Source organism: Indicator indicator, chromosome 4 (genome assembly GCF_027791375.1).
Source record: "Indicator indicator isolate 239-I01 chromosome 4, UM_Iind_1.1, whole genome shotgun sequence".
Taxonomy (NCBI): domain Eukaryota; kingdom Metazoa; phylum Chordata; class Aves; order Piciformes; family Indicatoridae; genus Indicator; species Indicator indicator.
Genome location: NC_072013.1, coordinates 24,258,837 through 24,282,985, shown reverse-complemented (window position 1 = coordinate 24,282,985; position 24,149 = coordinate 24,258,837). Strand labels below are relative to the sequence as shown.

General features: G+C 37.8%; 1 protein-coding gene across 4 annotated transcripts in view; it reads left to right on the top strand.

Moving 5' to 3' along the window:
- The window catches only part of CDC42BPB (CDC42 binding protein kinase beta), a 92,881-nt gene that overhangs the window by 40,604 nt on the left and 28,128 nt on the right, over positions 1-24,149 (top strand). For all 4 annotated transcript variants that reach the window (XM_054400401.1, XM_054400400.1, XM_054400399.1 and 1 more), the window contains exons 3-16: positions 550-633; positions 4,109-4,204; positions 8,607-8,755; positions 11,323-11,416; positions 13,078-13,278; positions 15,149-15,397; positions 16,320-16,399; positions 17,380-17,546; positions 17,646-17,765; positions 19,618-19,751; positions 20,756-20,998; positions 22,608-22,718; positions 23,176-23,420; positions 23,587-23,692. In XM_054400401.1, coding sequence (XP_054256376.1) covers positions 550-633; positions 4,109-4,204; positions 8,607-8,755; positions 11,323-11,416; positions 13,078-13,278; positions 15,149-15,397; positions 16,320-16,399; positions 17,380-17,546; positions 17,646-17,765; positions 19,618-19,751; positions 20,756-20,998; positions 22,608-22,718; positions 23,176-23,420; positions 23,587-23,692 — 2,079 coding nt within the window. The remainder of the gene's footprint in view (positions 1-549; positions 634-4,108; positions 4,205-8,606; positions 8,756-11,322; positions 11,417-13,077; positions 13,279-15,148; positions 15,398-16,319; positions 16,400-17,379; positions 17,547-17,645; positions 17,766-19,617; positions 19,752-20,755; positions 20,999-22,607; positions 22,719-23,175; positions 23,421-23,586; positions 23,693-24,149) is intronic.

The window sequence follows — 24,149 nt, the reverse complement described above, 5'->3', positions numbered from 1 at the left end:
ATACTGGTTTTGCTTCTTTTTAGGTATCTGCATACACTACACAAAAGCATGTTAATTTGCAAATACCTTTCAAGTTCCTGAAATGTGAAATATGAAAACAAATTAGTCAACTGTAGTGTATTTTTACTGACAGCAGCCTTTCTTGTTTGCTCAGACTGCCATTTAAAATGTTGCCTTATTGACTGAAGGCATGGCTTACAAGCATTGCTTGTTCTTGGCAAACAATGCAGCTTTACTACACATCTTCGTATGAAAAGCTTCATGCTCCTTCTGTATCATCCCTGGTGTACTTGATCATGAACACCTGACCACACATGGTGTGCTGAGCATCAAGCACGTGGTAGTAATATAGGAGGAATATAGGATTAGCTAGACTCAACCTTTAGTTTCTCAGCATGTGAGCTAGTCACTGTGATTCCTTAGTAACATTAATTTGTGAACATTAAGGTTTTTGAGATTTGTCTTTCTCTGATCATGGTTTGATGTGAATATGAAGCTATTTAAATATTGTATTTCTCTGACCTTGCTTTTGTTATCTTATTTTTTTAGGTTGCAGTTGTTAAAATGAAGTGTACAGAGCGCATTTATGCAATGAAAATTCTAAATAAATGGGAAATGCTTAAAAGAGCAGAGGTAAGTAATGTGATTTTTTAAAACAGAGAATTTTTTTAGTGGCAGTAGGAAAATTACATTGAAGCTCTTCCAGATTAGGAATTATTTTGTGAATGTTGGAGCTTCATTCTTTTTTCTTTTTTTCTTAATCTGTTTTAATACAATCAAGTCTGACAGTCCCTTCCAGGCATCTGTTGTTCCTAGCATTACTGTGTATTCATTTACCAGACAGACTGCCCTAGTTCTTACTTTGAATTTATTGGCCAGATTTTTGTTTACAATAAAGGCAAGTTAAAGAGCACATGAAAGCTGACATTGGTGCTACTATGACATTCACAGCTATATAAAAAAAAAACAGTATGAAAAGGTCTTTTTTCTCTTGCACTGGGAAAGTATACATTTAAGAGCTTTGCATCCTACAGTCTGTACCAGGAATTTTGTAACTGGTGAAGCTATAAATAAATATTTTGGAATCACAGATTTGATTGCAAAACAAAATATGTTAAGAAGGTAAATCTGTTTCAGAAGAGTATTTTTGGTGAAACAAGATGTACATTGTCACAACAAATTACATAAATGTGAGTGGGCACTTCACAGATTAAGAAAGGACCTACTAAGAATATGTCATGGGAAGTGGTGTATTCTAGAACACCTACTCCAGCACAGGAGAGGAAAACCTTATGGCAAACGTAACATGACATAAGTCAGCAGGTAAATGAACAATAGATTTGAAGGGAAAAAACATTAAACACATTAATACTTGCAGCAGTTCTGTTAAGGGGCAAAGGCTAGCTCGCTTGCTTAGGACTGATCCTGCTGGCCTTTCCCTGTCTCATTCTTCTGTCCCCTTCCTGAAATCCCCTCCCCCTAGCCTGCGTCCCTCCCTTCCTTTTAGCGAGTTTGTGCCAGCTCTTTTGCCGTGAAGAAATCTCCTTCCTCTAGTCAAGCCCCTCTTTGCCACGGCCTTTGCCTGATTTAGTCACACTGTATCCATTGGTCCATGCTTTTCTTTACAAGTGGCAGCAGCCACTGCTACTCGGCTCTTCTTTGACCTGTCAGGAGAGTTCACACTCTTGGCTCTGCTGCATCAGCAGTTCTGCACTAAGCCTTCCCCTGGATGTCAGAAATTTGGTGTCCTTTCTACACAGATTTCCGTAGATCAGTGTAGAATTGTTTTATACCCAAATGCTTACATAGAGGGCTCTCGAAGTCTAATGGAAATGCTGATATGCTGGTTTACTTCAGTCATTTTTGAAGTGAATTAAATGGCCTACATAAATAATGAGAACATTTACATGTAGAGATGTCCTGAGAAAGCAGCTCTTTACAAATAGTCTTCAATTTATGCAAATAACTCTTCTTACCCTGTCAAGCAGGCAAGAGGTAAAAGAGGATTATCCACCAAGAAAGATGTATAATGAGCAATAATTTTCCCAATATACACTTAGGACAAGTAGCAGTCATGCCAAGTTCTCTGTCCACTGGTTTTCTCCTCTGCAAAAGCCAATAAAGGAACTGTCTTCTCTGCTGTGCCCTTTGTCTTTTCCTGTTAGGTTTGCTCACTTGATTTGGCTTTTCTGGATGAGCAAGACGTTATAACCTGCATATCAGTGATGTTCATAAAGCATTGGGGGATTAAAATTTCCCAAATGCAGTAAAAATTGTTAGTTTTTTAAAATAAAGCTTGCAGGAATACAATAGCCCCTTGAGCGGGGAGTTCCATTGAAAAGTAGACATCTGGTATTTTATTATCCCAACTACATCAGTGGTCTGAGAAGCACGTTGTTATACTGTTTTTTGTTTGGTTCTTATGACTTATTAAACATAGCAAAAAGTTATTTGTGTACTAGCTGAAAGAATAAAACCCATATGGTCAGAAACCACTAAAATACAGGAAGGATTAGTAAACATCAACTGACAGCCATAAATGGCATGCAAGCAAAAATAGTCATGCCATTTTATGTTGATAAGGTGGATCATTTGTATTCCTTGTTCTGACAGCAAAATTCATAGTCCTTGGTGTGTTACTGCTGACAGTTTCAAATAAGCCCTGACTGGCTGATTAGGTAGGCTGTCATACTTTTTCAAAGAATGTCTCAAGGCCTTTTAAGCTAGCATAAGCAGAGAAGGAGAGTTTTATACTTTGAATTCATGATGCAAAGTGTTCAGCAGCATTACTGGTTTTGAAGTGTTCATAACATTCCCCTGCTATTTGAGGTTGCACAGTGAACTGGATCAAGGAACTGATGTCTTTGAAAGTAAACAAACTAGTTTTGTGTTGGCAGCCTCCTCACATTGTGATGCCAGATGAACTGAGAAGTGCTGTGCTCTGGTGCTGCGGGCAGTGGATAGGGTTACTTGGAGCTGCTGTCGCTGCCAAACTTTATGTGATACTTTGGCCTTGCATTCATAAACCATTAAACTGCTGTTAGTTAACATTTAATTACAATTTACATCTCTCTGCACCAGTAATTGCTAACTTTACAATATGGCCACAGTGTGGTGTTCTTCAGTAGAAAAGTAAATTGAATTTTGCTTCCTTAAAGACAAAAATTGTTGAGATACCTTTATAAGATGCAATCAGTATGTGGTAAGGCTTGGGCTTCCCAGGCATGTTTCTTCCATGGTGCATTTTCCAAGGCATCTTGACAAGCAGCAACGGCCCAGAAAATTAATTATTATCTGGAATCCAAACACTTGAATCTGCAACTACTGAATATGCTAATAATGACTCTCAATTGAGAGTAGTGAAACAGTCCCAAGTCTGCATCTTGATGCTTCTGATCCAATAAAAACGTTAATATATTTTTATTAACGAGAACTCACTTGAAGTTTATAAAATTGGTTTTATGTGAAGATGCTGAGAAAACTTGTTACACAGAGCTCGCTTCTCTGAAGTGTTGCAGTGTGCTATTTGAAGTGGAATAAAGATTATTGAAAACTTATTATACTGGACAAAGCCAAGGCAGCAATAGTAAAATTTGCTTACTGCCTATGCTCTGTTGGCAGTGTCTGGAACTGTAATGTAAGAATAGCATGCTCGAAAACTGTTTTCACAAAGGTCTTTTTCAGAAGCACCAGACTTACTTTCCTGGAGCCGTTATGTTTCTGCTACAGGTTGCAGTGCCAAATTATCACTTTTCTGTCTTTTAAAAATAGATTCCAGAACAAAGGTTCAGTGTTGACTCAAATTGGTTTGTGGGCTTTTTGGTGTTTTGGGGGTGGGGGCATGTGTTGTGTGTTCGTTCTTGGGGTTTTTTTGGTGTGTTTTTTTTTTTTTTTTTTAATTCAGCTTGCAGTCAGGATTAGAGTGAATAAATGCCCAACTACAAGCCTGCAGAGATTCCCTGGCTTGTCATTTGTGCAGACTGAAATCCAATGAATGGAGACCTCTGTTCACTAATTTTAAATAATCCCACAAAACATCCATATATATTCATCTTGTGAAAACTACTTGTTGATGTTGACAATGGCTTTTTCCTCTCTCTTCTTTCAGACAGCTTGCTTCCGAGAGGAGAGAAATGTCTTGGTGAATGGAGATTGTCAGTGGATTACTACATTGCACTATGCCTTTCAAGATGAGAACTATTTGGTATGTTTGATCCATCAGCAACCTTAAAAGGTTTAAGTTATGAAAGAACTGTATTTATGGTGTGTTTAAGGATATTAGTGCATTAAATCAGTCCACTCATACCTCACAGCTGTTTCAGCATTCTGGTTTTCTCCTTGAAGAAAGACTTCAAAGGGACTGATTGTAACTTCAAGAAAGTGAAAAAGTTGTGTAGCACTATAGTATATAGTACCTTACATTAATTAGTCTGTCCATGCATAAAATATATTATGCTTGAGTTTAATGTTTTTTATAGCATTGCAATTAAATAATTTGGGAGGTGTTAACTCTATAAGAAATATTTTTACTTTAACATTTCAGAATGTCTTTTAAAGCAAGATTTTGTTTTTAAATGGCAAAATTAATTTAAAATTTTATTCTAAAATTCTGATCAAACTGGTATTTTATAAGTCTTAGGAAGAAAACTAGCTTCTTAAAATGAAATGGAATATGGTTTAAAATCAGCAGATTGGCCATTTCAGTAGTTTGAGAGACCTTAACAACCATTTAGGAAGTCATTACTCCTATTACATTTTTTAAGAGTGAGTTACTAGAACTGTAACATAGAAGCTATATTTAACTTACACAGATCAAGAGAGTACTGGTCAGGAGCAAAGTCAGTAAAGCCCTAACATAGTACAATGTATTGAACCATACAGCTTCTGTGTGGCTACCTGAGGCAGGGTTTGCAAACCTGCTATTTCGCTGAAAACTGACGTAGTTGTAATATGGAAGCTTTCACCTCTTTTAACGCTTTTTAGCTAGTAGCACCACAGTAGCAACACGTGATTATACATAAAAAACATACTGATAAGAAGCTACCAATGAGTTCAGGAACTAAGTATATGAAAGATTAGAAAATACTCAAACATTTTTACAGAAATAAAACAAATTGTTTTGACTATCATGTTAAATGTATTTTCGGAACTACAAGCGTAACCTAAGCAAGTAAGTAGGCAAAGCATAAAACCTCATTTACAGGCTGTTTCCATTGAATAGGTCCAGATTTTTAACCTCTCAAAATGTAACAATTGCTGGCCCTGTCTCATGAAAGCAGTTCATGATTTTGATTCCCTCAGAACCAAACAGCCTTCAGACTTCCATAAAAAGAACCTAAGACATCCTATAACCTATTTTGAAGGAGCTTGTGAGAGTGGCACTACCTAAGGAAAAGCTGTTAGCTGTTCAAGACAGTGAGCAGTAGTAATGGCAGTACAGAGAGTGATACCGTGTGGCTTGTACAGTTTTATTCAAATCCCTTCCAAGCAAGCTATGGCAGTATAATACATTTCTTTTCTCCCAAGTTCCCAAAGGCATTTGCATGTTAAAGTTTGACTTGACAGCGTAATTTAGACATCTAGCATCTAATTTAAGATCCAGTATCTAAGAAAGCAACAGTTCTGCCTAGCAGCCAAAGTCAGCAGATTCCCAGCTTGCCTGAGGTCTGGTTCTGCATGTGCTGAGATGCTGCCTTCCAATGGTCTGTTACTCAGCATCTACTTCATGTAAATGTCTGGTGCTCACAGATGGAGTGTATCTGCATCTCAGTTGCTCTGTTGTAAATGATGTGTGAAGAAAACATGAAGCATGTCAGGAAGTGACTTTTATCCAAAAACCTGGGCAGAAGGTTCTCTTCCATACCATTTCAGCGGTTCACTCATCCATGGGCTGAAAGGTCTCTGTTCAGTTCTCTGCTAAGCTTGAAGTTTATAGCCACATTTTTTCATGTCTTGAGGAGAGCTGCCATATTAAAGCACTTGGATGTGAAGATTTAGTTTACTTTTTAGCTGTGCTGAGAACAAGTCAAGATCAGACAACAGAACTTAGTTCTCCAACCTGAAATGGATGTTGGTCCTGTAAAAGAGAGCTCTAGGTTCTGGTATCTGTTCCTAGTGATCTTTGTGCACTATAGCTTGAGGTTCTTAGATGCAAAACCGTGTAAGATAACCCTGAAACAGAGAGAAAAGAACCTTGGTGTCTTTCTACACCTAGGGCTTTGCCATACATTTCTGGCTGCATGATACAGGGTTCAGAATGAGACAAAGAGAAGGTAAGATGTTAAGGTAGAAAAGTAGCAGCTGCCCTTGGGGAGTGTAAAATACTTGGGGGTTTACTTGCTCTGTTTAGTGTTAGTAGGGCATGTGATGATGCAGAACTTAGATACAAGAAAAAACCCACATTTTATAAAATGTGGATGCACTGGGGTTCATATTCTGGTCTACTCCTGTAGTTTTAAAATAATTTTGAGGTAATACACCATGCAGTAGTGTTCTGAACAGCCAACTCTTGAATCACATAACACGGAAATGTTAGCATGGCTTTTTTCTGGTTCTTGGAAAGCTTTTGTAGAGACAGTTTGAATCAAGATGGGTTAAGTAAGCCTTTGGTGATTTTGCTGAATCAGTTATGGTGTAGGTGAAACATAGTCCATGATTATTAGAAACATGTACAGGACTTGAAGTTCTTAATCTCTTCCAGATTATGTGATTTACCATAAAAAATTTCTTTCCCAGTCTCATTCATGAAGAACATGTTTGTTTGTCTGCTTAAGAAGCCCTCTTAAGGGCTTCTGAGTGTTCTGAGTGAGGGTATTTCAATGTCTTTTTTCCCTTTGATTTCCAAGTACTCTCACCCTGTTTGATGTAGTCACTTCCCTGGAAGGAATGCAATACCTTTATTAGATTTCACCATCTGAATAATCTTTGTTTAAACACTGTGTGAAGGGAAAAGTGCATCCTGGCCAGAAGACCCCTGTCAACTAGAAGATGGATAAAATTTGACTTTCTTAAAAAGATGTCTCACCATCTTCCTCTGATCCAAGGGCCTCATTTTGTGGGTCAGCAAAGTTTTGCTGAGTTATGAACATTGGGAGCAGGGGGAAGTACATTACCTTGTCTCATTGACAGGGTATTTCAGCTCCCACAGAAGGTTCTATAAGCTCTTAGCCTTGAATTTGAGTGAAAGTGTTTTAATACAGTATTCCTTTTAAAAGATTGGATGCCTTCCTCTGTGGACTACCCTAAGTGATCCTGTTTTTGTAGGGCGTTGGACCCAATGATCTCTTGAGGTCCCTTCCAACCTCTAATGTACTGTGATTGCTGGTTCCTGTCAGTAGCCTTTCATTTTCAGGCATATTCTTGCATTCATATAGTGTTCCAGCACATGTTGTGCAATTTGGACTGATTGATTTCAACATAAAGTGATGAAAATTGCATATTGGATTAAGCTGTAAGTTGAATAGGATGGAGAGCATATCAACATCTATACTCTTTAGAGTCACTCTTCTAAGCCAAAAGATAGCAAGGGAGTGGTTAGTATTGCACTCATGTTTCTTTGGGTTCCTCTCTTCTTTAATTTGCTTCCCTTCTGGAAGATGAATCTATCAGGGACAGTAGCCTGCATTACACTGAGGAGAAAAATACGACTGCATTGGAAAGTTAACTCCAGTCTAAGTGAAATTACTCCTAAAGCCATGTATCAAATCGTCTTGTGATGGTTGTTGTTAGGAAATAAGCAAAATCTAATCCTTGTTTTGTGGTATGTGAAACAAATAGCAAGTCTGAGTCCCTTTTTTTTCATGTTACCCTGTCCATGTAGGTGCTTTGCATGAACTGGATAATGGCTCACCAGCGTAGGAGGCTGTTTGCTTTTTCATTGAAATACATTCAAAAGAACATTTATGTTTTATGGGGGGGGGAAATCCCATCATAGTACCTCTGTGTTGTCATGGGCATCTCTAACATACAGTGTCACAAAGCTCCTGCCAGGTGTGTTATGCATCCATGAGGTGGCATGTGCCAAGATGAGTATTTGAAGATGTTGATGTGATAAGTCATGCTTTTAGAACCACTAGTAGTATTGAGTAGTATTGAGATGCTAACAAAACTAAGATAGCAAATGTATATTTTAGCAATAATGCATATAAGATAAGATAGCAAAATGTATATTTTAGACAAAGCTGCATCAAGTATTGTTTTAACTATAGTTTTTTGTTCATATTCTGGACAGTTTAAGGGTTGATAGCTTACGTTAGTTTTGGTGGTACTAGATCATTTTCCTCGTGTGACACTGTAATTAAGAAGGAAATAAAATCACCCTGATTTACTTGTTTGTGGCTGTTGTACATTGGTTTTTGGGGTTCGTTTTTATAGTAAGAGCTGAATGTGTGATCCTTACTGAGATTAGGGGAATATGATATCTTTCAACACTAAATAAACAAATAAAAGCAATGCAAAATATGACCAATTTAGACTACTTGTCCCAGGCACAGGAAGAAAAAAAGGTAGTGAAAGGGCTTTTCAGGTGTTAACTAATTAATTTCAATTTGTTTTTTCTTACCAGCTATCTCTCAATACTTCATTGCTTTATTTCTCTCTTTTCTCAGTACTTAGTGATGGACTACTATGTTGGTGGAGACTTACTGACACTTCTCAGTAAGTTTGAAGACAAGCTTCCTGAAGATATGGCTAGGTTCTACATTGGTGAAATGGTGCTTGCTATACATTCCATACATGAACTGCATTATGTGCACAGGTAAAATACTGTCTCACTTGGCAAAAAAATGCATGTACAGTTACATGAAGTTAATCCTAAGAATGTTACTGTGTATACAAATGGGCACAGTAGCCACAGGTAAACTGCTGTCAGTGCTTACAATATACTGTATAATAGCTGTGTAAGCTATTGCATTTTAAATATCCATCTTTGATGGATTGATATTGGAAGCAGTTTATCTGACTAATCTTTTCCTTAAGCTTTTCTTTATGATCAAGCTTCTTGACTTAATCTCAGTTCACTTCATGAGTATTTGTCTGCCTTTGTCCAACCTAGAAGTTTGAAGCAGATGTTCTGCAAAATTTACACACAGTAAGCCCATGATAACATCACTGCACCTCTTTAACTGAGGTCATCCTCAAGCAACTTTGTAAGGAGTGGGTATATGCCAGTCAAATAATTTCTGCACACAGGATATTTATTTAAGAGCAGTGCCTACCATCATGTTAACTTAGCTTGTATTCTGCAGCAGTGAAGAATTGTAGAATATTCCTCATTCTCTGTCAGAGGAAATGGATCAAGAAGGTAGAAAAAAATATTTATGCCTTTTTAGCTTTCTGTTGGAGCAATTGCTTCAGAAGAGCTGTGAGTAATGCAAGAGAGGCACTTGATAAATACTGTTTCATCGTTGCAAGAGTGTTGTTCAAGTGAGAATTTCTGTCCTTTGTTTGCTTTTTAGATTTAACAACTATGTATATGTCAGTTACAAAGCAAAATTATGTTAATTCTGGAAATGTTTGCAGTTGTCTCTTTATATGCTGACTTTGTAGCTTAATTTCAGTAAACAGAGAAGTTAAAAATATAAGGTTGAGAGAAGTGAGGTTTTTCAGTTGACTGAAAACAGTTTATGGTCGTAGGAGTGGGTTCATGATAACTCACTGAAAGTGCTGGCTCGCAAGAAGTGGACCTCATACTAGCACTGTATCTGACTTCGCAGGTCCCTTTATCTCTTTATGCCCAAATGTGGTCAATATGTGGGGGTTTAAATATGTTACATACTCAAAGAAGTTCACTGGAGGCACCATTGCACCCGTTTGTGAGCAAGGTGGCTGAGGGACCTGCCTGGGGTTGTTCAGCCTGGAGAAGAGAAGGCTCCAGAGAGACTACTAGCAACCTTCCAGTACCTGAAGGGGACCTACAAGAAGGATGGAGACTGTGTCCAAAGGCCTGTAGTGATAGGATGAGGGGCTGTGGTTTCACACTAGAGAAGAGTAGATTTAGATAGGATGTTAGGGACAAGTTCTTTACCATGGGGGTGTTGGAACTCTGGAACAGGTTGCCCAAGGGGGTGGCTGATGCCCCATCCCTGGAGATATTCAAGGTGAGGTTGACAGTGCTCTGAGCAACCTGATCTAGTTCAGAATGTCCCTGCTTACTGCAGAGGGGGTTGGACTAGATGGCCTTTGGAGGTCCCTTCCAACCCAAACCATTCTATGATTCTAACTGACTAGCTACATCCCTGCACAGGACTGAATGGGTGCTTGTTGGGGCAACAGGAATGAATGGCTCTGAAGCCAAAACATACACCTTGAACAGGAGATGGGTGAATGTCTGAGGAATTACTGCTTTGTAACTGGAATGGAGTAGGAGGAAGCATGTTTGGTCTGGAGAGGATTTCTAGGATCCTTTAAGGACTTACATGACCTGTTAGCTGTAGATAGGAACTCGTAGAACTTCATGATGAGACATTAAGCTTTTTTGATCAGAAGCAGTGTTTCCTTAGGCAAGTGAGATCTGCATGCAAAGCAGAGTAGAAATGTGTTGGATGAGATTGGCTAATGCTTCAACTGGCACTGTGAGCAGTGTTCTTTAAAAACAAGTGGGTGTATAGTTGTATATAAGCCTTAATAGTCCTTTGCACTCATTGACCTTGACTTCTAGTTTTGGGACTGCAAGGAAATGTTGATGGCATCTGGAACTGAAATATATGGAATAAGTTTAACAATAGGAAATCAGTGAGTGTATTGAGAAAGAATAGTGAGAGGGTCTAGTTTTCTGGGTTAGTAGAGTATGTACCTGGGTTGCTACGGTCTTTAGGTATCTGCACGGGCAAATGTGTTGAGAAGTAGTATGTTGAATAGCAAATGAAGAATACTTGCAAACAGAAATGGCATTTTGAGAAGCAATGGAAAAATATTTCTAGATAATAAGTTAGAAGTTATAAGTCTTGTCAAAAAACCCTTGAGACTGAAAGATTGCCTTTTCTCTTTCATCTTTTCTTGCCTTTAAACAATACATTGTGATGCATATAATCTTGAAATTATGTTGATGAAGTAAACTGCCTATCTGTTGCACTCAGTATGACTCACTGTAATTATTCTGCTTGTTCAACTTTGAGCTGGAAAATCTGATGTAATCTTTGGGTTCAGTATCATGGACAAAGTTTTAAGTTGGGCAGGAAGAGAGTTTAGTTTAGTGCAATAAAAACTGTTTTCATCAGTGGGTATCCAACATAAAATTCTTTGTTACTCTGATGCAAGATTAGTCTTTGCAAGCATAGCTAATATTATGTATTTTAATTTTTTCACCTCTTTCTTTTATGACAGGGACATAAAGCCTGATAATGTTCTGTTGGACATGAATGGCCACATACGACTGGCAGACTTTGGGTCCTGTCTGAAAATGAGTGAAGATGGCACAGTATGTATGAAGCAAAATTTAACTGGGTTGCTCAGTAGTGATACCTTTGAAATGAATTGGTGGTCTTACAGCAACTAGACATTGTCAGTGTGCATCAGGGAGCTGATGGATTCTAAGCTTAGTGACATGCTAAACATTGAGGGAAGAGAATAACTCAACATGCATATAAACCCATTTTTTACATCTTCATCTACTTGTTTTACAGCCTGCTACCCTTTACTGTGTTATTCTTTTACCTTTTCTGCTACTGGCCATTTGAGTCCTCCTGGGATTTTTTAATGAACTGTCTAAAGGCCTTTGTTGAAAAAGGATACAAATTTGATGTTATTTATATGATAGAATCACAGGTGACCAGGAACGTAGAAGCCGTGACAGACTTGAAGTAGAAGTATCCAAAATGAGGACATAACTAAGCCTAGCTATAACTTAATGTGGCTACTGCTGTCAAAGACAGTTAATAACTATTTCTAGAAATTTATTTGCAACAAAAGAACAGCTAAGGAGGTTGTAGAGGGAAACACAGTGAAAAAGGCTGAGGTACTTAATACCTTCTTTGCCTCAGTCTTTAATAGTAACACCAGTTTTCACAGGACCACAGGATGTTAGGGTTTGGGAGGGGCCTGCGGAGATCTAGTCCAGCCCCCTGCCAGAGCAGGACCATAGAATCTAACACAGGTCGCACAGGAATGCGTCCAGATGGGTCTTGAAAGTCTCCAGAGAAAGAGACTCCACAACCTCTCTGAGGAGCCTGCTCCAGTGCTCTATGACCCTCACAGTGAAGCTCATCTCTGTATGAAAATTAGACTGTGTTTCTGTGTCCCCAGCATGCTGCATGGCAACAGGCTGAAGGCCCTTACTAGCGCCCCCATCCCTCCCACCCTGGTGTGTCATCCCTCAGCCTATCACATGAAGGCCTGGTAATATCATTATCCCCCTTCTCTTTCCCATCTACTTGATCATTCCCAGGTTGTCCGGTGAGTCCCAACTCCTCAATACCCTTTGCATTTTCCCCAACACATGGCTGATTGTCCCCTACCTCCCTTGAAGCAGCAGTGGAGCTGGCATGCCACCTCACAAGCATCCCAGGCTTGCTCCCAGCAAGCATGGTTTTTCCCCTTCCCCCGTTCAAATCCAGTTTAAAGCTCGATTAACAAGTCCAGCCAACCCCTGTGATATAAACCTCCCCCTTTGAGAGAGAGGCACCCCATCTCCCACCAGCAGACAGGGCATCATGTGAGGTGACCCATGGTCAAAGAACCCAAAGTCCTGTTGGAGGCACAAGGCTTGAAGTTTCCTACTTTGTTGTTTTTCACTTCAACTTCAGGCAGTCAATTGCAATATTCAGGTATAAAAGGACAGAAAACCAAAATACATTCTGCACTTGTCTTTCTGCCTTCACAATGTCTGTTATTTATTTTAGGGTTCTGCTGTGTTTAGAATAAAACACATCAACTGATTTTATGTAGATAGAAGTATACTGGAGCTTAATATTTGGTGTCTGTTATTTTCTTAATATTTCTTTATTTTGTTGCTCTGATTTGTTAAATCTCTTCCAGAATGATATGGTGATGTCTCTGTCGTAAATACTAGTGTGTGAGCGAGAAGGTCGCTGGGGGTTGCTGAAAACTTAAAAAAAAAATTATGTTTGCCTTATTTTTAAGGTGCAGTCATCAGTAGCAGTGGGTACACCTGACTACATCTCCCCTGAGATACTACAAGCAATGGAAGATGGAATGGGAAAATATGGACCAGAATGTGACTGGTGGTCACTGGGTGTCTGCATGTATGAAATGCTGTATGGTGAAACACCCTTTTATGCAGAGTCATTAGTAGAAACCTATGGGAAGATTATGAATCATGAAGTAAGAACTCTACTGAGTCTCTGTGTATTCACTGAGTTTATAGTTTTTACTGAGGATCTGTTATCACTTAAAGATTTTGAAGTGGTAGTGGTTCCTTGTTTTTTGTGATGTTGTAGATGTGTAAGTTTGTTGGTTCAGGTTTTACAAATATTTGCTTCTCTGAACTGCAAAAATGGAATTCTTTGTCAGATGGAAACTTTTCTCTAGATGCTGATGTTCTTACTGGAAAATATAAGCAGTCATCACAGAATGGTAGGCCCATTGAAAATGTCCTCTGGACTGTGTTAGGGGAAATGAAGAAATGTGTTGCTTACACAGTTGTGCACATTTGCTGTCACACTGATAACAGTACAAAAAAGGGAACAGACAAATCAACCAATGTAGACATGAGTTGTGTGAAGAACCTGAAGTCAGGGGGAGTTGCCTGGAGTAGAAGTGCTAGAAAAACATGAACTTGAGATGTATGAAGATCATGAGGTCAGGGGATTTGTCCAGGGTCAAAGTTTAGAGAAGTGTAGGAATTTCTGGGTGCATTTGAACATTAGAGAATGAGAATAAACCAGTTCATGTTGTCCTTTCGGGACCTGTATTAGGAGAGTCTATTTATGTGTGTACTCATCCTTACATAGCCAGAAGCTACTGCAGAGTGTGTATTGTTTCATTTTCTTCTCCCCAGGATGAGTGCAGTTTATCCGTGATTGTAGTCCTGTGCTCTCACAGTGAGGCAGTGGTGGATAAGACATGAAATCTTTGCCAGAGCTGACACCCTTGCTGTGATGAATATTAATCTCTCTCTAATTTCTTCAATGAACTAAGTAGTTGCAAGATCTGACTACCTGGCTCTTAAACTATTTGAGAGGACACTTGAAGCTGTTGTCTTACAGACTTATTCATTGTGTGTCCAAATAAGATTAAAATACTATGATTGGATATGTTTTAATGGAAATTTTTAAGCTTCATTTCAATTACACTGGTTTGGTCCCTAATGATTTCTTTTAAACTTGAGAAGTTGTGTTATAAAAAGAGATATATGTGCTCTTACTGGAAACAAGCAACAACAAAAAACACCCCACACAATCAAACAAAAAACCCAACAACAAAGAAACACAAAAAACAAAACAACAACAACAAAAAAAAAAAACCACCAAAACCACAACAAAACAGGTAAAGCCTTTTCTAACTACTCAGTGGTAGTAGCAAGCTAAAGTACAGAAAAGTTTTCCCGATCCTTATCTAGAGTAATTTCAGGTGTTAATGGTAAACAGTATTTTTAGATCTTCTGTTGATTTATGGCAACATTAGTCTTAGCTAAATGTAGATTATATTTTGGTAAGAAAACCAAGTATCTTATCTATAAATTAGAAAAATACATCCTTAAATATAACAGTATTTTCTAAAGCATTGACTATCATTGTAGCCTTTTAAGAGTTGAAATGAATGAAATCTCAAGAAATACATCTTCAGGAGATCAGTGGATTTGTGACTAATAATACCAGTGAGGGTCTGCCTTTATTGTATGATCTTTAATATATTGTATTGTGTCAAATTCCCATATGTCTCAAAACAAATTTACTTTTCTTCATAGAGCTTTTATGATTGAAGCTATTTTCAAACAGATCTGTATTATTAAAGTAATTGAGAAATGATTACTTGTTTCTGAAATCCATTGTCAGACACACACACACAAAAATCTTATCAGTAAGTGTGTGGCATTGTGCTCTTCTGCTGCTTGCCAGAACTAGAACAGTGTTTGACTATTAATTTCCAATTTTATTGGTGCAGTTCAGCATGTTCTTTTTGAAACTGCTGTTGAAAGCTATGGAAGGGATTTCTTCTCTAAAAATTCCTCTGTTTTGTTGTTTTTTTTCAGGAACGATTTCAGTTTCCATCCCATGTTACAGATGTATCCGAAGAAGCGAAAGATCTTATTCAGCGACTTATCTGCAGTAGGGAGCGTAGACTGGGACAGAATGGAATAGAGGATTTTAAGTCTCATGCGTTTTTTGAAGGACTTAATTGGGACAACATCCGAAATCTAGAAGCACCTTACATTCCAGATGTTAGCAGTCCTTCTGACACCTCAAACTTTGATGTAGATGATGATGTATTAAGAAATCCAGTGAGTCTTTGTTTTTAAATATTACTAATGCAAATGTGCAATCTTGCTGCACTATAAGGTAGTTCAAAAATAAGTAATGTAAGAGATTAAAAATAAGTAATTTAAAGTGTGAAAAGTTCAAATCTTTTAATCTCTGGAATTTTGGGTTATCAGAAATCGTGAGCTGCTTTTCTAGATGGTAGCATGTGCCAAGGTGGACTAATGTTACATGGTCCGAGTTAAAACATATCTAGATGGGAAAAAATTTCTTTAGTTGCCCTTTTAGTTTACCTTTTCAAGGAGGTAGTACTTGCTTTTATTCCTATTTAAGGGTGAAAAAAACCCAATATGTCTTCAGAAATACACATACATTCTTCATGCAGCTTGCAATCACGGGTGTGCAGGTGAGAGAGTCACACTGCTGCTTTTCTACTCACTTTAGAGTATGGACATTGATGCTTCCCTCCATTTCTGTTGTGTAGTTGTTTAAAAACTTGGGTCAGGAGGAGCAGAGGACTATTGTGGTTCATCAGTTTGTATTCCAAGAAATTAAGAGCTTTTGGCATTCTTTTTGATTATATATGTAGTTATGACTAGCATACTAAAAGTAATAGCATGCATTTTGGTGCCAGCTCACTTTTAATTAGGAACTTGACATTTCAAATTTTCTTTTGCTAATTGCATTGTGCTTTGAACTTGTTGAAGTGCTGCCCTTTCAAGTTGTAGTTCAAAAGGCTCCTAAATTCAGGTCGTTACATAAAGTGACCCATCTGAAATAAGGTGCAGGGACAATGGAAGACTACACAATAAAGTGTAAATGCTACTTGTCGATTGGTATACGCTGAGGAAGTTTGTATGGTAGTTGTCTCTCTTTAACTGTTGAGGCTAAATAAATTGCTTGGGTGGGTTCTCTTGGATTTTCATGCATGTTGTTTTCATGCAGGAAGTGGTGCCGCCAAGTTCTCATACAGGCTTTTCTGGATTGCATTTACCATTCGTTGGATTTACATACACAACCGATAGGTAAGCAAGGAATATGTTGGTTGTTAAACTTGTTGCAGCTAATTCTAGGAAATCCTTATTCTGTAACCATGTAGAAAGGTTGATGTCCATAGATGTACCTGTGGATAAACTTTTATCCCTTTTTTTCCCCCAAATGTCTAAACATATTTCAATCATGCTTACCAAGTTTAGATGCTTTTGTATTTAATATTTTATCTACTTGAAATGAATGAAAGTTAAGGGACTATATATGTCACTTCCAATTTAGTATAAACTTGGTGTTCCAGCATTGAGAGACTGAGAGCAAGTTTTGTCCATGTTGTATGTCTATCAGGAAAAGTTCAGGATTAGATCTTTTCTCCAAAATCCTGCTGGCAGGCTAAGCTAACATACATGGTTGTGAGCATGGACAAACTGTTATCACTTTGTCCAGCTGTGAGATTACCTGCCTCTGACTTCAGAGATCCCTCAAACATTTACTTGTCCTCTGATGCTAAGGTTATTCTGACCTGATTGCTATTCTTTTTTTTTTTTCTCCCTTTGCTGGGTTCATTAATCCATGCTATACTAATTCAGAAAGAATATAGTAAACACATCTCATCAGAGTGAAATTGTGTGGCTTAATCTATCTTTGTCACATTGTCAACTTTTGAGTTGGTGTCTCAACTCTCTCTCAGTGCAGGTACACTTACCTGCTTACTTTGCTGTCCTGTAGTAGTAAGTTTTGGCATAGGAGAGTTAACATCTTAAATCTCTTTAGCAGTTTGTGAAATGAATGTACACCTGCATCATTAAAGTCCTGAGTGCAGGTATCCCAATCCTACGGCAGTATACACAGTTGCTAGGGAATAACAGCTTCATCTACAGTGGTCTCAACAGTATCAATTACTGCCCTAATTGTTCTTGTAAATTTAAGGTATGTATTTGGTGAAATCCCAGCATGGTGCTGCTAGAGACTGCTGTGAGTATTTATTAAAGTGTTCTAACTTATGTGTTTTCAGCTCTTTATCTGATAGAGGCACTTTAAAGACTGTGATGCAATCTGAGCCTGTAACCAAAGATACGGATGTACAGCACGACTTAAAGAACACTTCACAAATAGAAGGCTATGAAAAAAAGATACGGAAATTAGAGCAAGAAAAGCAGGATTTGAACAGAAAATTGCAAGGTTAGTGGTTTATTCTTGTTTAGATTATTTGTTCTGCTCATTAGGAGGAATTGGGATATATTTTGTTGAAAACCTTTCTTTCCTTTTCTGATTTTTAAGAATCTACGCAGACAGTACAGAACCTCCAAGGTCCAGTTTGTGTTACAGTAAATACAAGCCGTGATAAGGAGATTAAAAAATTAAATGAAGAAATTGAACGGTTGAAGAACAAATTAACAGGTAAACCTTTAGCATGCTACTTATAGTAATGCAATTTATTTTGCTTGGTAACATTATTTACTGTGGTTTTGCAATAAGTTGAATTAATGTTCTTGAGGTGCTAAAAAAACAAAGGGGATTTTAAATCTCATTCATTATTAAGAGGCATTTCAGTTTTCCAGATGAATGCTGAACTTTTTCTTCCTCTTCTTTGGCCTGATAACATATACTAGCATGGGGAGTCTAGAGTATAATGAATTGTGTGGATGGGTTCAATTAAATATTTTGTGTGACTCTTGTTTCCCTAAAAATCTCAGGAGATCCCCTTCTTTTACCCTCCTTTTTTGAGGGAGTGTTGTTTTGGAGGGGTTTTCTGTGGAGGCAGGTGTAAGACTGGGTAGAAAATACTTGTTCTTTAGTAACATAAGGGAATAGGTGCAGGGAATGTGTAGTAATAATTCACATTTAAATATTTCCGAGCTCCTGCTTCCTTTGTGTTTCTGTCTGGTGATGCGTTAATTAGGAAGCACCAAGCATTGCAGAAAAACAAATACTGGCATCTGTCCTAGGAGAAGACTGACTCATCCATATCACTGAAAATCTGTTGCTTGATGGTGCTATTAGTTTATCTATACAAACCTCCTGTTAACATCTAATTTTTAAGTGTGAATCAGAGATAAACAGAATGAGAGCTTTGAATCCTGGTGACTTGGCTGAGAGGTTTATAGGGGCCTGTAATGCAGCGTGAGTTCAGATGCTGAGATGTTGATTTATTACTTTTTCCCCTGCAGTTTGCCAATATACCCCCTTTGTAGGTACATGCATTGCAAAAAAACAACTCAGCTCTCTTACGTAGATTATCCTTCCCAAAAAAGCTACTCTTGTGTAGTCTGAAATTAGATTTGAGTCAAAACAGTTAGGTCAAGGTGCTACTTCTGCAAATGCTTCAGGTTTATCTAGCTCCTCAGTAGATGGTGTCTGCTAAATATAAAAAGTATAGCACTATGGTTTGGCTTAAAAAATAGTAGTCTTGGTTCATATAGGGTGGGGAGAGGTTTGTGCTGAAGTGAGAAAAGGAATGCTACTTTAATTGTTACAGCAGTGCTTGGGGTCCCTGAAAACATAGGTCAAATTTCCTGTTCTGTCACGGACATGGGTGGAGTCAGACAGTTATTCCCTGCAAAAAATTTTGTTTATTTGATTAAAAGAAATAGTAACTAAAATGGAGAATGGCAGTTCATTTGCTTACCAGCTGACAAAGCAGAAATATATAAAAGTGATTGATTTGTTGCTCGTCAAGGTCATTATTTCAAATCAAATTGCTTTAATTTTCTGCAACAGTAAAGAGAGAACTACCAAGGGAACACACAACCAGGAATATAAGCAGTCAGGTCTCCGGCCTGCCTCATGCAGGATGGTGTTTCCTTACCAGATGGTTAGCTCTTATCTACTCGAGGAAATAGTCTTTTCCTGTCTTGCTAGATACACTAATGACTGTAGCCTTACTTGACATATAATGAAAACTATTTAGGAGAAAAATTACTAGACCTGGATTTAGAACAACTCAGGTTTATTTTAGTGTTTTCCAGGGCTAAAAGCTGCATTCCTCAAAAGCAAGACAAAACCCTGTTGCCAAAACTTTTTCACTTAGAGATCACAGTCTTTTAAGAGGATTTCTTTAGTATCCAAAGACAATTAAAATTATTTGGAGGTGTCAGTGCCCCGCAATTACATTAAACAGTCTGAAATGGTGGGAGCAGGCAAGAAGTTATTTTTCTAAGCAAAGTGATAATGCCAGTTTGCTTGAGTAATATTCCTTGCTTTATTGGTGTAAATTTAGTACCTGTTACCTTTCATATGTATTATTCTACAGATATAAGTAAGCTGGAAGGACAGCTTGCAGATGCAGTAGCTTTTCGACAAGAGCATGAAGACTCTATACACAAGTTGAAAGGACTAGAAAAACAGTGCAGGGTACTGCGGCAAGACAAGGAGGACCTTCATAAGGTATTGAGCTAAAGACTTTAAAATTGGTCGTGTAAAGTTAATTGCAAACACTTCTGCTGCAGCTTTATTAATTTAAATGCTGCCTTTTAAAACTAGTCTGAGATGTTAGTGAACCCATTAATTTCATATTGCTCATGTTTGATTTGGACCCTAAAGTAATCCATGAGGTTTGTGTCCACTAGATTTTTAACGGTATTTCTTCTGTCTGTTAACCTCTGGTAAGGAGTATTTACCAGAATGTCTCAGTAGCAGAGAAGGCAAATCTGCTTCTTTTCGTTTGAACACATGCCTTTTGGGAAGTTAATGAGTGCTCCTGCAATATTCTTACTAATGGCCAAGTTTTTTAGAAGTCCTTTGGTCAGTATATATGTCTATTTTTGCTTGTTTTCTTACTCTTTTTTTTCTCCCACTCTCAAATTATTTTCTGTAGAACATTCAGGTTTTGTTTTAATCTTATTAATTTTTGTTAACCTCTTGCTGTAAAGGAAAAGGCTTTTATACCTTGAAGTATTAGAGCTTCACAGTTTGTCCTAAGGAATCTTTCTCAGTTTTCTGAAGGTGTTTCAAAAGGTCTGCTGCAGCATCTCAGGGCTGGCATGATATACCTGATGGCTTACCTGAATGTGCTGTCCACTAAAATATACTTTTAAAAAGGGTTACTATTGTGCAGGTATATGGTGGTAATCTAAAATTAAGTTATTTATAAGTGACATGGCCTTGTGTAGTCAGATTTGTGAGAAAAATTTCTGAAACACCAAAGGTACTCTTGGAGTTGCCACACTAGAAGCAGAATAACTACTACCTTAGCATGTTGTCAAAGCTACTTAGCCAGAAAACAAAACGAAGTGTAAATTAAGAATGACAAATAGTATGTAAAGTTATGTGAGGCAGTTGAGCTTTCAAGTCATGCTTGTATAGGCCCAGTTCCTTTCTTCTTTGAATGAACATATGGAGCTAAAATTAGTCTTTTTATATTATAATTTTTTTATTATTATTTAAACCAGCAACTTGTGGAAGCCTCCGAGAGATTAAAGATGCAGTCCAAAGAATTGAGGGATGCCCACCAGCAAAGAAAACTAGCTGTGCAGGAGTTCTCTGAGCTCAGTGAGAGGATGGGAGACTTGCGGTCTCAAAAGCAGAAGCTGTCCCGGCAACTTCGTGACAAAGAAGAGGAGATGGAAGTGAGCATGCAGAAAATTGATGCTATGCGACAGGACATCCGTAAATCAGAGAAGATCAGAAAAGAGGTAGCTTGATAAAATAACGCTTCAGCTGCTGCTTATCATTATCTTGTATGTGATTGTGTTGAAAACTTGTGACCATTAATGATTATTTACTTTGCCCATCTGTAAGAAATTGCCCCAGTAACTTTCATATTCCTTTGCTATGGTTCAGAAATTAGATCTTGAATTTGTTTCTAAATTTTTTACTGATGTATCAGGAAATCTACTGAGTCATCTTATTTTTTTGGATACTCAGGCTGATTTTTAATCTGGAGGAAACTATTCATGTTACATTCTTAGTTCTTGTGTTTTGATTCTTGTAGACTCTCACAGCATGAAACTTAGAAAGCTTAATGTCCTTCTGTGCTTGAGGTTGGAGTGTTCTGATGTCATTTATTTTTTTATGGCTGAATTTTTCTCTTTAGCTGGAGGGAGGAATAGTGATAGAGACTAAATGTGGTTTTCTTTCCTCTGTAGAGGAAAGGAAGTTGTACAGAATATCTGTAATAATTTTAAGCAGGTTAATTTCCAATTAGTATACTAGGCACTTCATAGTTCTACATAAGATGAAGTGGATGACCAGAAGAGGGCATGAGAAACAGCTAATGTGGTTATTGATTCAGTGTTTTAATCACTGAAAAATAATCAAATTTTATGTATTCCCTGGGTGAAGTGTAGGCTAGAAATTCAAGGGCCTTATAAACATTGCCAGAAAACTTCTAGCAAATTGAAGGACAGTCTGTGAAAATATGAGATTGAATTTCTCAGGTTTTTATCCATGAATAAGAGGTGGTAGTTAACTGGAAAAGGCTGTGGCACCATATTTGATGCAAAGGGCTGTGGCCCCTGGTCCTTAGAACAGAGTGCAACAGGCATTCAAATGTTATCATCTCCTGTCATTCTTACAAATTCCTCTGTTTTCTCTTTCCGAACAGCTGTATCAGTCTTCTCTTCAGAACAGTCTTAGAAGTTCATTATCTTGGCTCACAACTCTAAACACAGCCCTTTTAAAAATAGCTTTGCTAGTTGAATTTGAATACAGAAAAGCAAATCTTAGTCATCCTGTCAGATTTTTAAATTACTAGTTTTGCTTGAATTGAACAGTTGCCTTAGTTACCACTGAATTTAAATTGTTTTTCTGATAATCTTTCTGAGGTTGATAAACTGGATGATCAAGCTTATTCTTTTCCATAATTGCAAGGTAAAAATGTTCAGTGTTCATTTTTGAAGTATTTTGCAATAATTTGGATTGAAGTTTGGGATTTTTGAGCTTCATTAGTAGCATGGACCTGACCTGTACTCATGGGAAACTGTTGTCTTTCACTACTGCAATGACGTCACAGTGCCATTTCCTTCTCTTAGCATTGACAGAAACTGTGCGGTTATCCCTGCACATACTTCATGTATTTCATACTAGCACAAAAGACATATAGTAATTTTACTGTGTGAGACATGGATGTCTGGATCACTGAAGGCAAAACAATTATCATGACGTTCTGAAATGATTGTTACAGTGCTGCAATGTGAAAAAGAAATAAGGAAATCTTGCTGCTTGTCCATATGGAGGACAGGAAATGAATGATACAGATCACTGTGTATTTATCAAAATGACTTTAAATTACCCTTGTTACAGCTGGAAGCACAACTTGAAGAAGTGGCAGCAGAAGCATTAAAGGAACGCAAGCTTCGTGAGCACAGTGAAGTCTTCTCCAAACAATTGGAAAATGAATTGGAAGCTCTAAAGGTTACATGTTTTTTGACTAATATTTTCTTATGGCACAGGAGCTGCAGTAGGTTTGCTTACTCAACTGTTGATACCTGTGGGAGGCTTAAAAACTACAGCATCACTAGAAACCTGACCTAACCTGTTGATCTTTATTTGCCTTTTTGCTTGAAAGACTTTAATATCTCATTGAACACTAATGTGTTGAAAATGTCCTGTTTATATAAATTCTAAACAGATAATAAACCACTGTGGTCTGAATCTGTTATCTCTGCAACCAATTTAAACCTCTTACTTAGGGTCATGTAAGCAGCATAGTCACAGGGAGTAATGCTTGTAGACTGGCACCATTGAAATCACTTGGTGTCCAAATGAATTTTTTTCCCAAGTGCTACCAGTTGGACAATTCTAATTTAAAATAATATTCTCAAAATATAAAGATCATAGGCTACTCCTGATGGTTTTTCTTCTTCTGCAGCTGAAGCAGGGAGGCCGGGCAGCAGGTGCCACACTGGAACATCAGCAGGAACTTTCCAAAATTAAGTCTGAGCTGGAAAAGAAAATCTTGTTTTATGAAGAGGAGTTGGTCCGACGAGAAGCATCACATGTTTTGGAAGTAAAAAATGTGAAAAAGGAAGTACATGATTCTGAGAGCCATCAGCTTGCGTTGCAGAAAGAGATCATGATATTAAAGGATAAATTGGAGAAAACAAAGCGAGAGAGGTAAGCTTTTGGGCATGATTCATTAACTGCGGATTTCTTTTTTTGTGTATTGCATTGGATAGGCATCTGGTTGGTATTTCATCTTGACTCTATTGACTTTTGAAAATCCCAGTCTACAGGTTCAGCAGTGTTACAGTGTGTTTCTATTTCTTGTCCTCCTCCTTAGGCACAGTGAAATGGAGGAAGCAGTAGGAACAATGAAAGAGAAGTATGAACGTGAAAGATCCATGCTCTTGGAAGATAACAAAAAGCTAACAACAGAAAATGAGAGGGTAATTATTTTAGGAAACCATTTTAAACAAAATATAATTCTTTGTTACTTTCCAATATTGGTTTAGTCTAATGCTGATCATAATGGGATCTGTGAATCAAGCAGTATCTGAAAAAACAAATGCGATTTTTGCCATAGAAAGGTCATATCTGGCTAAAGAGTAACTTTAGTATCTCAGCATTGGTTTTTGTGGGATTGATTTCCACCACTCCGAGGACACCACCTTCTGATTTCTGTACAAAAAAGGAAGCGTTTCTAAAGACTGCCTGCTTATAGTTAAACCTCATTCTTCTCAGTGACCTCTACATTTGCTTTTTCTTTTCCTTGGTTTTGGATTGTCTTGTGCGAACTGGCAATGTGATGTTCCATGCTCAGGAGCTAGTCTCCAGTTTCATAAGAAAAGAACCCCTTCCAATTCTTTGATCTGTATTAGAGCTTCCAGATAGCCCAGGATGGTC